Consider the following 15262-nt stretch of genomic DNA (forward strand, 5'->3'; position numbering starts at 1 on the left):
TGAACTACACCACATTGCACTGACCTTGATGGTAACACTGCGCCCGGTGCTGTTGTCGTGCATGAAGACACGCAACATGTGTGGGATAAGCTGAGGCAGGTAGAGCTTGAACTCTCCACCCAGCGCCACCACAATCTGCTCGATCAGAAGGATGATGGTGTTCTGCATGGGGTTGTTTGGTGTCCAGTACTCCTACAGGACAGAGCATACAATGTTGGCAAGAATTAGAATACCATCATATATACTATTTATTCAACAACCGATAAACTCAGAAAATAATATCCTTGCTTTATTTAGCACACCAGCAGAACCCATTCTGCTACTATACAGCTCTATACAAGGGATTGTTATACTATCAAGCAAATGTCTACTACAGAATTTCCGATTATAATTATTCTCGCTTACCTGATGAGTTTACTACCTTACTAAACAAAAACAATTAAATAATATTAGGAGGTCACACTGTAGAGAAACCCATGGCCAAAACTATCCTCAAATGTACAGTGTGATCTAAAAAAAATGCACAAAACTAATAATCCCTAAACTAACAGACAGATGTGACTGTTGTCATAAGTTGTACGTTTGTCCTAAGTAAGAGTGACCTCAATTCCTGAAAAGGCCAATTTCTGAATATAATATAGTAATAATACATTTTAATATTCAGAGGGTACATCCAAAGCACAAAGTACAAAGCTCTACCTCATCCACCTTGCTCTCCTATAATGTTTTGTGGGTCTGAAGAATTGGGTCAAAATTCCATCAATGAGCTGAGTGTGAGATGGACGTTTGGACAGACTTCCCTCTGGAAATACAAAGCTTTCGCATGCCAGAGCCAGAGAAGGAGCGTCGTGATACTAGATGTTGAGCAATGGAGGCAATTTCCTGTCAACTGGGACTGACATCGCGTCTTTGTGGCTTATGACACAGTTTTGGAAAATCTCGGCATGGCCACTGCGTACATTAGAGATAATAGCAATTGGAGTTAAGGTGGAGGACTTGAAGTCACGCAATACGTCAGACAGTCAATGGGCTTCAGCTGTGAGATCTGGCAGAGGTGTTTTGTCATTGACCAGAGGTCTCAAGCAGCCCCCAACTTCCTGCTTTCCCTGCCTGTGGCAGCTGACTAGAGAGCAAGTGAGTGTACATCCTGAATGACTATTCCAGCCCCCTCATCTGGATGCAGGAGCTGAGCTGGAGCAAAAATGAATAGATTCTTTGTTTCACTCGCCATTTATTAACTCAGAGGGACATGAGGCGCAGTGGTCCAGTTCTCTCAATTACTTTCTCCAGGAGGAGTTACCGCCATTGCAAAAGTGCCGGTAACAGGCTTACCAAGATTCCGACACAAGGACAGTCATATGATATGTTGTGCCTTGCTATGATTATGTGCTAGACAAGTGTGTTTGTGCAAGTGCAAGGGCTATGGCTTTAGCAGTTGCTCCACATCATGTGATAAGGGTGAATGTCAGGAGTCCTCACCAGATTTTTCTGAATTGGACTACAGGAGCTGATCTGCTGTTAGAAAGTGTAATTTTAACTTCATAAAAGGGAGAGTAAAAAGAATATTACCCAAATAACTTTTTCTCACTCTCCCTGTCCCGCAGCCTCTTTAATCTCGCTATTAAGTACCAGACCACACATGATGTGAACTGCTGTGTGACATGAATTCTGTCGAATCTTTTAAAAAGCAATTGAATACTCTCCTACTCAAGCAGGCTTTTAGTTAGTCAAAGGTTTTTTATGGTTGTTTGTTATGTTTTCTATTTGTATTTACATTTTCTTGTACTTTAAATTTGTTGTATTACATTTTGTTGTGAAGCACTTTGTGATTTTTATCTGTGAAAGATGCTATACAAATAAACTTTACTTACTTACTTACTTACATGGGGCCGGACTTCATCCAGGGGCCCTGAACACATTACTCCTAATAAGGGAAGTGGTGAGCACAACTGAGTGCAATTAAGAGTTTACAGCTGTTTGCCTGAGTCACAGGAAAATAAGGGGGGGCAGGGTGTTACTCACTCTGATGAGGGTGAAGATGTCATCCATGTAAGGGCGGATGTGGATCTTCACAAAGCACACCACCATTCCCATCTGCTGGAAGAGGAACTGGAGAACAAAAAGAGCACAGAAAGTAAAAAAAGAGTAAGAGATTTTCTTTGCGAATAACTGACCACCAGAGGTAAACAGATAACAAATCAACCAGACAGCCTCTTCCCTCTTATTCTGTAGTGCTTCCTACCTCTCGGATACTGGCATCACAGACCCGGATGACATTGAGGAAAGTGGGCATGACCTGGGGCAGGAACTGGACACACTTGAGGCCCAGAGACTTAAAGATGAAGGTGACGGCCTGGACCACCATGGTATGGTGGTTGGAGAGTGAAGGGTCTCTCAGGATGCGCATTAAAGTGACGATCGCCACGGCAGGGTAAAACTCATCCAAGGGCAGGTTGCCCATGTTCACTAGCATCTCACTAGTGCTGTAGTCCGCTGTAAGGAAGAAGAAAATTGGTGAAAAGGTTTTAACTAAATGTTTGCTATAAATGAATCATACAACATCTCACATTCTTAAGAAAGATGTGTGCAAAGAACCAGAAGTCGTTTTTAAATAATTTTTTTCAAAGAAGGCTATGCTGTCGTGACACTCTGAGACCATTAGTCAGACAAAAACTATCCAAAAATACACCAAAAAAAGTATGAACTAAATACTAAATCTAATGTATATAGCATATTTGTCATAATTTAAACAAGTCTCCCGAAGAGAAACAGTATCTCTCTCGCCTCGTGCGTGCGTGTGTGTGTGCGTGTGTATGTGTGTGTGGGTGTGTGTGTGTCTGGTCGGCGAGGCTGTCAAGCCCGCAGAGCATGCTTGTGGAGTTTAACTCTGAAAAGACAGTTAACCACAGGTTCCCGTTAATCTTATGATGGACATGTATTGTGATATTTAAACAAACGAACCTTCAATGGCGAAATAAAAGCCTCTTATTTACGAGAGCGGTCTGAGAGACTTCCAGCTTACAGCGGGGTCTCTGAGCAGGACTGTCCGAGCGACGAGCTAGCAGCTGGGACAGGCGCCTGCTAGCTGTCGCCTCACTTCATGCCACTTCTCAACTCCGAAAATTTTTTCGCAAGACTGCCTATATTCGAAAATCTAAACAGTTAATTTCTCGCCTAAAACGTTGTCAGAAGTGAATTTAGTAATGAATAAGAGGGCGAAAACTATTAAAATTGTCCCGTTGTTGGTCTGTCTGTACCGGAAACCTGACCCTCGTTGACCTAGGTTCCTATGCTGAAAAGGGAACAGCGAAAAGACCCTGACCTGAAGTAGGAGCTGAAAGAGTTACAGGAACTGCGGCCAACTTAAAAATCCCCAAATTGGTCCAGTCAGAACACGAGAAAAAAAGGGTTCTAGGAATTTTATGTTCTAGGAACTTCAAAAATCCCTCCAGTCGGAAAGCGGCTTAAGTCTGAGTATATCAACAGTGATATATGGCATCTCAACCCCCACCCCCATTACCATCCAAATCAACACCTTGTCCTTCTAAATACACACCCTAAATACAGCTGAAAGTACTACTGGTGCTGGCTGTAAAGTTTGACAACAATAATAGGCTGATGGGAGAAGAGAGCTGATATTGTTGGCTTGTTGCAGCTGGCCGCTTGTCAGTTCTGGCACTGACCTGTATTACAGGAGTGGACCACAAATCAAATAAGGATTTTCATTTTACTTTTTAATACAACCAAGCTGAATTGCAGTAGTTGATGGCACACTGTAGTGTTTACTCTAGTTTGAACCCTAACAACAACAACAACAACTATGGAAAAAGTACTTTGTTTGCCAACATAAACATAGTACGGTTTCTCTTTTGGGCTACTTTCATTCTTGTTTTGGCATCATGAGTAATGCATGATGATATGGGTTCAGACGGTTATATAGGTTTTGGTCAGTTACAGTTACAAATTTAATTACACTAAGCATAGGATATGCATGCACATTACAAATAAGATAAAGAGGAATACATGATCAAACATGTTTGCTCTATGCTACATAAAATTCACATTAATCACAGGGCAAAAGCTGAGTTCAGATAAGCACTGTGTGGAAAGAATTAAAGAGATATTTTGCTGATTTTCCAGCTCTGTGTCAGGGAAGCGTGTGCAGATGAACGTGTAGTATCTTCCCTCCGTGGTCGTAGCAGAGGTTCGGACACAACACATTTCGCGTCATCCAGCGGATCTCGGCAGACCTCGGCTACTCCGAGCTCTGTGCACTGGCGCCGTGGAGGGAAGCAAAACACTGTTCATCTTAACACACTGCCCACACAAAGATGGATTAAAATCGGCAAAGTATACCTTTAATTAAATAAGAATGCTGCGCAGAGCACAGTGGGGAACTTGACCCAGAGGGCTTCGGCAAAAGATCGCAGGACATCCAGCTAAAACGTAGAAGCTGGGTCCATTATTGGCACAAGACAATGCAACATCATTGCATGCTTACATTCCTGATTGTTAACATATGAAGATTAATACTTCTGATGGCCTCGCAATTGTCAAAACGGAAGATAAGATGACACATTTTAAAAAGCTGTGGAGCATTTGAGTCTGATAAACCTTTACACATGGATATATACTCAAACAAGCCTTCCACAACAACAACGCTGCCCCTTGCTTTTCTTTCAAACTGTGCCATTTCTGGTTTGAACACCCAGTAATTCACACTTTTACCGTAAAATTTTGGATATTCATGTTGCCATCTGTAAGAAGCCACTTGAGAATCACCATTAAGTGCAGGAGAATCTAAAGAGCCACATGAAGGTTTCGGCAGTCGTGCCCAGGATTAGAGAGCACAATTTTATGTATTTCTTAAAAAGAAAGAAGCAACAACAATGGTCTATTTTAACATTTCTAATGCATATATCTTTTTAATAAATAGTTTTATTAATGTGTTTTGTGACAGGCAATTTAAATGGGGTCAGCATGGCCATTTATTTACACAGAGCTATTGAGTTTTACAAGGCATCTGAGAATACAGACGTCTGGTATTCAGCGTTTCACTGGCCTTCTGCAGGAGTACAGTTTCAGCTGCTCCAGTTGTCTCCCTGAAGACTCTGGACCGTAGACAAAACAGATTGGCACAGAACACGCAGGATAAAGAGGGTAGCTTTGGATCTTTTATTATTTTGGCCTTCACCAAGTCTAGATTAATGACGGTGATAGACGGCTACACATCTGTATCTTTACAACCCACAAACAGGCATTGATGTAGCTGTGAGGCAGCAGTACTGTAGTAATTCAGGCCTCAGCTGTGTAGGAAAAAAGCTGATCTGTTTCCTAGCCATAATAATAGATGCAATTACAGCAACTTACTAAGAGGGAATATGCACCATCTCGTCAGTTTTTATGACCCTGACATTCTGTAGTGACGTGATTGGCCTCGTTTGTCAGGTGAGGCGATGGGCCTAGCCAATGACCTCCCACATAACAAAATACATGCTGTCAAATATTGCTAGTGCTTCAGACAGTGGCCCTGACAAATCTGCCAACAGATGTACAGCTTCCAATTCCAGTCACAGTCCATTTAATCGGAGAACAAACTTGTAAATCTATTATCATATTGTCCAAGCTCAAATTCTGAGACATATGACTGGGTCAAACGAGTGGAGACCTGCATTGGCCATTTGTATTGTCATTGTTATGAATTTTCAAGATCTCCAGAGGATGACAGCCTTTAAATGAAAAACCTTACATTCAAAAAGTTTTCCAACCATAATAAACCACGTCAGAACCTCATGAATTACCATGAGTTTCTGTGGCAGTCAACAGTGGAGGAATCATAATGTTTTTGGTGACAACATGGCCTTTCCATACGTGCCAATCTCAGGATAAACTAAACTGTTTTTACACCATTACTGGTAAGACTAAAAAAAAAAGACTAAAAGCATCAGAATTTTATTTCTTTTATATTGTGAAAAGTAAAGAACAATGCAGCCGATCGGGCTCCCGGCTTAAGACCAGATACCCTTGCTTTTAAAACAACCTGAGGCTGGGAGAGAATATGATCCAGATTTGAAACCTGGTATAACTAAGTAATCACGAATGTATCTTTCCATAGGAGATACTGCTGAGGTTAGAAAATCCCTCGTTCCCTTTTGTCACATACAGCTCATGCTTTGTTCTCATGGTTTGTGACAACAAAATTGCCATCAAAGTCTAAATGCTTTTGTTATCATTAATTAGCTTGTTCTTGTTTCCTAACTGCGTCACAGGTTATAGGAGCTCAGCTGGAAGCTTCATGTTAATGTTAGCTGCCCTTGGGTTTGTAGCTGTGTGCTCATGGTTGAAAATGAATGTAAACAAAGCGGTGCTCCAGCAATGCAATGCGCCATGACGTAGTTGCCCCTTCTAGGGTAATGTTGGAAATCTCTCTAGTGTATAGAACATATGTGGCTATAACCCCTTACACTTTAAAAACAGATCCAACTGCAGTTGTCAGGGTTACATTTCCCTCTGAACTGGGAGACCCTCATTTTGGACGAGGTTTAGTTGGGTGTAAATCAGACAGGAGGCAGAGATTAGATTCCGAAGAACGAAGGCTGCAACAAATGTCAAACCTAACTATTCAAATGCAGGGGCATGGAGATATCACTTAACTGTGCCCTTTTTTCCTAATGAGCTGTAGATAATGATGAGTGTTTTTTCGGAAAGACATTGGTTTTATGAGTCACATTCAGCAATTCAAGTAATTAGAAATGACCTCAGTTCTTCTCTAGAGTGATAATCTTCTGCCCCAAGAAAAGTTGTACAGAGAGATTGCAAAGGCGTTTTTTTACTCACAGCTCTTTCCGCAGCACTGACTTGTAACTAGCTGAGGGGATTCTGTGTTTATATTCATGTTTCAGCATACAAAAGTGTGAAACGATCACACCTGCACAAATGGTTTCATATCTCAATTAGATTTTCCACCTTATCACTATTACCAGCTGGTTTACTACTTTTCACATCAGCTATTTTGCGTGACAAAAATGGAGGCAATTCAATGTTTGGCTGGTATTTTATAAATCTAAATGTTGCACAAGAACTGACAAATCAAATTATGACCAACTACAGATGCCTTTTCTGAATGAAATGTATATGCATCTTCTAAAATGCTAGCTACTACCTTATAAGTTTTGTGACCTTTAAAACTGGAGTCATTTGTTCCAGGAAGTAACCTTACAGCCCATCTTGAGGAAGTGTGTTACTGTCTAGGCTGCCTGCTGCCAGAATTGTACACTTCCTGGTCGGGACTGATTGTATGAGAAATAAATACTGATGTAACTTTGAGGAACACAAATATGTAAAAAAAATAAATTGCAACCAAAATTGTTCCCAAAACAGTGATTAGTAATAGTGGCCTACCTGAGTCCTGACTGGACTTGGACTCAGAGAGACTGACGGCAGAGGCATCTCGTGACTGGTCAATCATCCCGATGTTCACCTTGTGCTTGTAGGGGTCCAGAGCTCCGAGAAGACCCAGTACACGGATAGCCTGTTGGATCCAAACATACAAACACAGTTAGCAATCTTCCTCTGAATGTTAGCCCTCCACTGGAAAACCTGTCTAAGTTAGATAGTAAATGCCATAAACATATTCCTTGTAAATCTTTACAATCATTCCCCAAAAGAACCAAGCAGGTCTGCCTTATTGCATTATCCACATTTCCTTCAAAACTTGCCATTTTCAGCATGTAGCTTGCTAGCTCAAAGTTTGTTGTCGTTTCTCGTAACAAAGGGATTTTGAAAACAGCAACACAAAGAGGGCAGACACTCTGCATGTGCGCCAGATGCCAGGCTTTATCCAGGAAATGTACTTTCGTTGATCCAAAGTGGATGTTATGACTGTTTTTCAGTGACTCTTTCACTTTTGAGTCCCCACTGGAATCTGTAGTAAGTGCTGTGAATCCAAGCTGACCACAGGTGCTGTCCTCTGTGAAGCCGTGGGTAGGCTGAGAGTTTTTAATACTCAAAAGATAGATTTTCAGTGGGGTATTCCTTAATTATAACAAAATGACAACATAAAAAAGTAAGCTAACACTCAACATAAATGCTTGCTGTAAAATGTTTGTAGTTTGTTGGGCAGATGCTATGGCACAGAGTACAATATGTAGTCAATCTAGACTAGCAACTGCCATTGGATGATTAGCCCAACAGGATTTCAGATTCCTTAAAAAGTGGATCCAAGGTACGAGAGTTGCCAGAGCTAAAGTCTGAGTACCACACACCAGATACAGTCTGACGCCAAATGTAAAAGGCGAGAGTAGAAACTTTTACAATTATCACTTACATCACAGCTCAAGACTTAGGAAAAGTTCCTTATAACTATGGCAAATGTGCATAGCCGCATACTGTATGTATTTGTGTGATTATAATTCACCAGTCAAAGTCAGTACATCTAAACAGACCTTAATGTGTTTAGTATATGGTGACAGGTAGGGTTTCTGGCCACATAATGAGTCACAGAAGGACAGCGTTGGGTTCACATTGCTACTAAGAAAACGCTGGGGAAAAGAAGGGTGCATACCTCTCTCCTTATGCCCTGGTTTTGTTCCGTCTTGAGGAAGTTGAGCAGCACCTCCAGAAGGGAGGGGTACTTGCGGTAGGGCTCCACCACATAACCTGTACTAGCCACCTGCTGGCCCAGTGTCCACAGTGCCACCTGGTGGAGAGTCAGAAGCAGATTCTCTTTGAACAATGCCACTGATAGAGAAGCATAAAGCATGTTTGGGATGTACTTTTCTTTGCATTTGCATTGTTACTTCACCATCCTTGTAACAAAATGTCTACTTAGCAAATAATACAACAGTTACTATATTTTGATTTTGTTGTATTCTTATTGTTCATATTATTCTGTATTAACAGGGGTAAATAAAAAATGCCAATTATTCCCATTTGTCTCATCAATTCAATCTTCTTTTCAGTTCCTAATCGATAAGTCATAGGTTTAAATGATCCCTCCCTGTGTTAGCTCCGAGTCCTGGCACACAATGCTGTTTAAACAGTAAATACCAAAAGCACAATGCTTTAAAAATGCTTTCTCAATGACTTAAAAAGGTTTCCAGAAATTACATCCAGTTTTGTTTACTCCAGTAGATGTATATTTACTGTGTCCAAGAAATAAATATTTTTCAGGACTTTGAGTAGTGCCGAGGAGAAAAGAAAATTAGAAACAGATGAAGCAGACACAAATGTTCTTGGCGTACCTGTCGTTTGGCCAATGAGGAGGAGTCCTGCAGCATGTCCATGATGATTGGAAAAAGCTCGTCCATCCACTTCCTCATCTCCAAGCCACTCACCTGGCAGGGTAGGCACAGAAGAACCAATCAGAACTGATGAAATCTCACATTATGTCCAATTTTCTGTCAGTAAGATCTTTTAAAATCTACATTAAAATGGCTAGTGATCCCAGTGAACAATTTCAATCTGAATCAAATAGGGGTGTGACGAGACGCTTACTCCACGAGACGAGACACATCCAGAGATTGGGTTCACGAGAACGAGACGAGATTTCTCGTCGAGGTGAAAAGTCGTCTCGTGAGGCGATGTGATGTCAGCGTGATGGAGCGTGGAATTACTATTGAAGATCCCCCTGCCACTTTTAAATCATTTGTGTGGCAACATTTTGGTTTTCATGCGGAAATAATAAACGGCGAAAGTGTATGCAAAAACACTTACAGCACCTGGTGCTGTAAGTGTTTTGCCACACAAATGATTTAAAAGTGGCAGGGGGATCTTCAATAGTAATTTCACGTTCCATCACGCTGACATCACATCGCCTCACGAGACAACTTTTCACCTCGACGAGAAATCTTGTCACGTTTTAATCTCGCGAGATCTCGTACAACGAGATCTCGTCACACCCCTAGAATCAAACCATGTGTAATGTAATTTGATGTTATAAAAAGCATTTGTTTAATTATTCTGATGGCAAGCTTTAACACAGACAGCTCTAATATGGGACGGATTCGTTCAGGTAGGTAGCCTGGTTGACACCAGACCCTCCTCAGTTGTAACTGAGAGTGGGTCTGGGCAAGCTTCATTCACAGCCCATTTCCAAGGGGCGTCACCAATGGACGCCGCTCAAATGCCTCTGGGTGCAACAGGATAGTCCTTCAACCAATCAGACCAACGATCCGGGTGATGTAGCAGCGACAGCGGCATCAACATGTTGCTGCGCTTCGGTGGCCGCTATGTCATCGTGTAAAGCCCGCCTCAACGGTTGTGATTGGTGCCTCGATTTGGAAAAATTGGAAATGGGCTTGAATGGGCTCTTGGCCAGACTGACTTGCAGAGCAAATCTCAAATTTGCCAGAAGTTTGTCAGGGTTTTCCCCAGGCTATAGGGTAGGGGTAGTCTGGATCAACAAAAGCACATTGCCAGGATAAGCCTGACAAGGCTTTGCCCCTCCCATGCTGCTATCTGTGTGTCAAAATCCCTTCACTACGGGAAACAACAAGAACAACATCTAAGGTAGCAAGCTAACATTACACACTGAAAATTGCAAGTTTCGACGAAACCTTTAATCGTGCAATAAGGGAGGCCTGTTTGGTTCTTTTGGTGAATGATTGTAAAGATATTCTTTGTAAACACAAAGAATATCTTTACGGCATTTACCAACTAACCGGAATGTTTCGGGGCAAATTGGTGAGGATTGCTATGAACAAAGCACACACGGCGACACACTGGTAAGAGCAAATTAGGTTTAACCATGTATCCAGCTAATTTAAATAACTCATGTTACTGTATTGTGTGAACAGTTAACTTCATTTCTTTCATGTAGTGTTTTCTTGTGTGGGCTGCCAATGGTTCACCAAAACAAGTGTCTTTCCCGGGATTATTTTGCAGAGGCACCGTCGCTGCGTCCGGAATTTAGTGCCGCCAAAGATGAATGTGATTGGTCTAAAGAAAAGAACCCAGATTTTTTTTTCTCCTATCCTAGAATGTATCTGTGGTGTAGCCAGACCTTACTCAACAGCGCTGTGGAGATAGGTCTGGCAATATAAGACTAGAGTACATTTACTACAGTGTCTTTTTTGATACTACCACTACAAAAAGATTAGTTTTTTTTTTTTTTTTTTTTTTTTTTTTATTATTCTACACATAGTGGCTTTAAGCTTGAAAACATTGTTTTTAACAAATGAAGCGTGCAAGTTGACATCGCATTTAGTGGTTCCCGTCTGTATTCCCTACATTTTCTTGTGTCTTCCAGTGCTGGTTCCTGATCAGCCAGGCTTCTGCCTCTTCCTGCACTGAGTCAACTGTGAAAACTTGGGTCTACCTGAGCACCTCCTGCACTCTGTCTGAACTGCTGCAGAGTCTGCCTGCCTTTAACTGTGCTTTCCTGACTCCTCTGTGGGAGCAAGGCACACATACTTGGCTGGGGCTCCACTCTGAACTTTACAGCTCAGAAAAGGACATGCTCAGATTGTGTGCATTAAAACAGTTTAAGTGAGAGACTTTAAAAACTGGAATACTGTGTACAGGGCAAACAATTGTGCTCAGATTGATTGGGTTTCAATCAGCAGCAGCTAGAAAATGAATATGACACTCAGGCTAATACTGTCTTCCTAAAGCTTCAAGTAATTGAAACAATCAACCTTACCTGGGCCAACTCGCCGATGGTCGCCAGGACACTAATGACCACTCCAGGGTTGGGGTCTGGGTCTTTCAGCTTGAGGATTAGAGCCTACAAAAGTAAAGAGTAACGGAGTCACTTAACTTAATGAAACCCAGTGCTCCCCATCATTTTAATATTCAGAAAAAAATTTGGACGTAAAAAGACGTCCACATATTTTGTATTGGACTCCTATAACATTGTCTTTTTTATTTCACATTCTTCTTCCTTGTCAAAAACTGGCACCTACATGAACCACACCGACAGTTCATAGCAGCTAACAGAGGTTCGAGCCGGTAGCCTTGAGCAGAGATGAGGGGCTTATCCAACTTTTTTCACATATGCAGTAGAACTCCCCAGGACTTGTAAACAGACTTTGATGTGTGAAATCTGTGGAGATCTCTTTTTTACTTATTTAGAGAAAGCCTTAGGAGTACAGATGCTCCTCTCAAGTAACAGCCTGGTTTACATTCATACACTTTCACAATGGAGAACTTGCAGACTTGTACCTTGAGGATGGGCTCCATATATGGCCGTATGAGGCGGGGGGCGTTGGAGACTAGATGGCCAAGCATACGAGCACTCTGCTCTTTGTTCCTGCCGACACCACTGTGCTCCAACTCGGTTAAGATCTGCAACAAAATTTAAAACCGTGTCAAGCATAGCGTCTTCTCTATCTGGAATACATCTTAAAAGGTTAATGCATAGTGTACATACTGGTGTTATGGGAGCAACGTCCTGAAAAAGAAAACTTCTCTAAATCTTATAGAGGAATACGTTGGATGTTTAGGCTGTGCATAATACCACAGCCTTTGCTGCCATCTAAAGGTGTCCAATTGAAACAACAGACAAGTGATCTTTTCAAGTAGAACAAACATATATAGATGTGTGTGATGGTAAAAATCTAAATATTGTATTTTTATGCAACATCCTTTCCTTTTATCTAGCATTGTCTCCATTGACAGGAATTACCATGTTTATTTTTTATTTAAAAAAAAAAACGTAATGTTATGAATGTCTTGGACAGAATGTTTTGATGATTTCAACTACTCAGTTATTTTGCAGAGGCACTGTCGCTGCGTCGGGAATTTAGCCCCGCTAAAGATGACTGTGATTGGTCTAAAGAATTCTCTATTTTAAATGTGATTAAAAGCCCCTATGTGGACTTCTTAAGTGAGTAGCATATTTCAAACTATTCAGATGGCATAAGTTTTTAGGAAAGAAGTTTTTTTTTTTTCCACCATGCCCATGTTGGTACATCGCCATGCTCACGAAAAACCTGCCAGGATAGACTGTAACCCCAAACTGAACTTTAATAATGAAAATGTGTCATTTGTACTACAGCTGTTAAACATCTGGCGTTGACCTTTTTGGGCATGTCAGTGTACCAGGCATGTCAGTGTGCCAAAAAGCACCAATAAGGAGGAGAGGGAGTACGTTTCAATGTGTTCAGTTGAACCATATAGAACCTTCAACACAATAAACCATTTAACCAATCGTACTGTGAGATGCCTACCTGAATGAGCATCTTGCGTAGGAAGGGCATGACAAAGGCAGGGTTCATGCTGCTGAGGCGTCCGATTGTGCAGATGGCCAGCTCTCTGATCTCAAACACCTCATCATTTAGTGCAACAAACAGCGCCTGTAAGTTCTCAGCCTGGGCAAGGTGAGCGTCAAAGCGCTCATCAAGAGATGCCAGCACACAATATCGAATGTCTGGATCTGCAGGAGAACAGGACAAGAAAAAGTATGACATTTTGACTCTCTTATCACTCTTATTACCTTCATCGTCAAGTGCCACCAATTTCAAAATGAAACGATGCTCAATAAATCCACATGGTACTACTACCCCTTTCCTCCACTTTTTTTTTTTTACCCTTTCATGTGTTACCTGGGTCAGTGATGCCAACAACTAACAGCTTGCTGAGCACATCTGCAACAACCTGCACAGCGGTCTGGCTGACAACATGGCCGCTAATCAGGTGGATGGAGGGGGTAAGGAGGCGTGAGCAGGTCCGAGCTGCCTCCATCCGGATTTCCTTGTGTTCACTGTTCAGGAAGTGATCAGCACAGTGGCGCACAAACTGGGTGAGGGAGTGTCCTGGTGAAAGAACAAAGAGTTAGAATAACCCCTATCCTGGGCTGTTGGTGTGCTGCAGTGGTCAACAACTTGTATTCAAAAAGAGGAGCCAAAAATATTTAATTACTCATAACACCTGTCCAGACCATGCTTTATGATTTCTCTCGGGCTGTAATGCCTACATTTAACATAATAATTTTTCTCCACTGACAGAACCAAGTGTGGTTTTCCCCTCGCTGTTGTTTCTTAAGAAATAAATATAAGAATTTAATATGATGGTCCGGCTTTAAAGCTGTGTCTTTTGCAAGGTTCTTGCCTTCAAACTCAAAGCTTCCCAGCGTGCGTAGGGCCAGTGTGATGCTGCCTACGTCACTGGCCTCTGGGATGTTTGTGAGGCTTGGCGAGGACAGCTGGTGAGCCAAGCCTTTGGGCATGCCGGGGTGACGCAGCGGCTTGTGCATCAACACCAGGGAAAGCATCTTCAACAGGCCGTCCTGGATGTCCTTCTTCAACTGGGGGATTTGGCGGCTCAGGTCGTACAGCACTGCTGTCAGCGCAGGACTACATAAAAAGGTCAAAAAGGACAAGATCTAACATGAAAAGACCAAGAACTATGTTGTGTTGTGTTTATGAACAAACTCTCTATTTAAACCCTGCTACTTGTATAAACCCAGCCCAAAAATCCACTCCAGGCAATGATAAAACCTTGTTAGTTGAATTTTTCAGCATAGTGGTAAAACCATTCTGTCCTACCTGAGGCCCACAGCCAGCATAGGCTCCAGCAGCTCCTTGATGTCTGGTTGGATGCTGGGACCCATGGCTCTGGAGAGCATGCTGATACAGGTAAACACTGTGGCATCCACCTGCATGGTCTTCTGTCTCCTGCACACATGGAAGACAGGAAAAGGAAAAAACATGCTCTCATGGTAGGTTTCTTTTCTTTTCATAGACAGTGACCCAAATTTATTTAAAAACTTTTAAAAAAAATTATGAATTTATGAATTAGTATTAATTAAAAAAAAGAAAAATGTAAACGTTCAAAAATATTCATATAAGACAATGGTTCACGTTTAGGTTGTGTTTAAACCCCCTACCGCTAGATGGCTATGCTAAGACACACCACTAGTGTCCTTGCCTAGCAGTGCCTGACTTTTTGCTAGAAGCTAACAACGTAGCTATGGGTGAACTTTGGCCTACTTTAGCATATCAAAATTTCCTCACTAAGAACCTGTGATGATTTTCTGTATGCTGAATTGTTTACCTAAAGTAAACTTCTTAGACTTTTATGATCATCATCTCTTTTTTTTTTTTTCTCTTTCTAGAATTATACTTAAAAAAATCCCAATATATCACCTTAACCACAGTATCGAAATATTTTGCAATATATCTTATCGTGACCCATGTATCATGATACGCATCATATCGCCAGATTCTTGCCAATACACAGCCCTAGTATTTAATAAACTAGCACTTGGAGATTGAGGATGGTCTCATCCAATATTGCACAACACAGAAACAAAACTAGAATG

The 15262-nt window shown here is 41.6% G+C and overlaps 1 protein-coding gene across 2 annotated transcripts in view; it reads right to left on the reverse strand.

Annotated features, from left to right (window-relative positions):
• The window catches only part of mtor (mechanistic target of rapamycin kinase), a 98519-nt gene that overhangs the window by 77306 nt on the left and 5951 nt on the right, over window positions 1-15262 (reverse strand). For both annotated transcript variants that reach the window (XM_028581977.1, XM_028581978.1), the window contains 12 exons: window positions 14487-14615; window positions 14050-14294; window positions 13545-13754; window positions 13170-13375; window positions 12163-12285; window positions 11642-11725; window positions 9243-9335; window positions 8564-8698; window positions 7402-7531; window positions 2243-2493; window positions 2023-2109; window positions 25-192 (listed from right to left, as the gene is read on the reverse strand). In XM_028581977.1, the coding sequence (XP_028437778.1) occupies window positions 25-192; window positions 2023-2109; window positions 2243-2493; window positions 7402-7531; window positions 8564-8698; window positions 9243-9335; window positions 11642-11725; window positions 12163-12285; window positions 13170-13375; window positions 13545-13754; window positions 14050-14294; window positions 14487-14615 (1861 nt within the window). The remainder of the gene's footprint in view (window positions 1-24; window positions 193-2022; window positions 2110-2242; window positions 2494-7401; window positions 7532-8563; window positions 8699-9242; window positions 9336-11641; window positions 11726-12162; window positions 12286-13169; window positions 13376-13544; window positions 13755-14049; window positions 14295-14486; window positions 14616-15262) is intronic.

Source organism: Perca flavescens, chromosome 7, assembly GCF_004354835.1.
Source record: "Perca flavescens isolate YP-PL-M2 chromosome 7, PFLA_1.0, whole genome shotgun sequence".
NCBI lineage: Eukaryota > Metazoa > Chordata > Actinopteri > Perciformes > Percidae > Perca > Perca flavescens.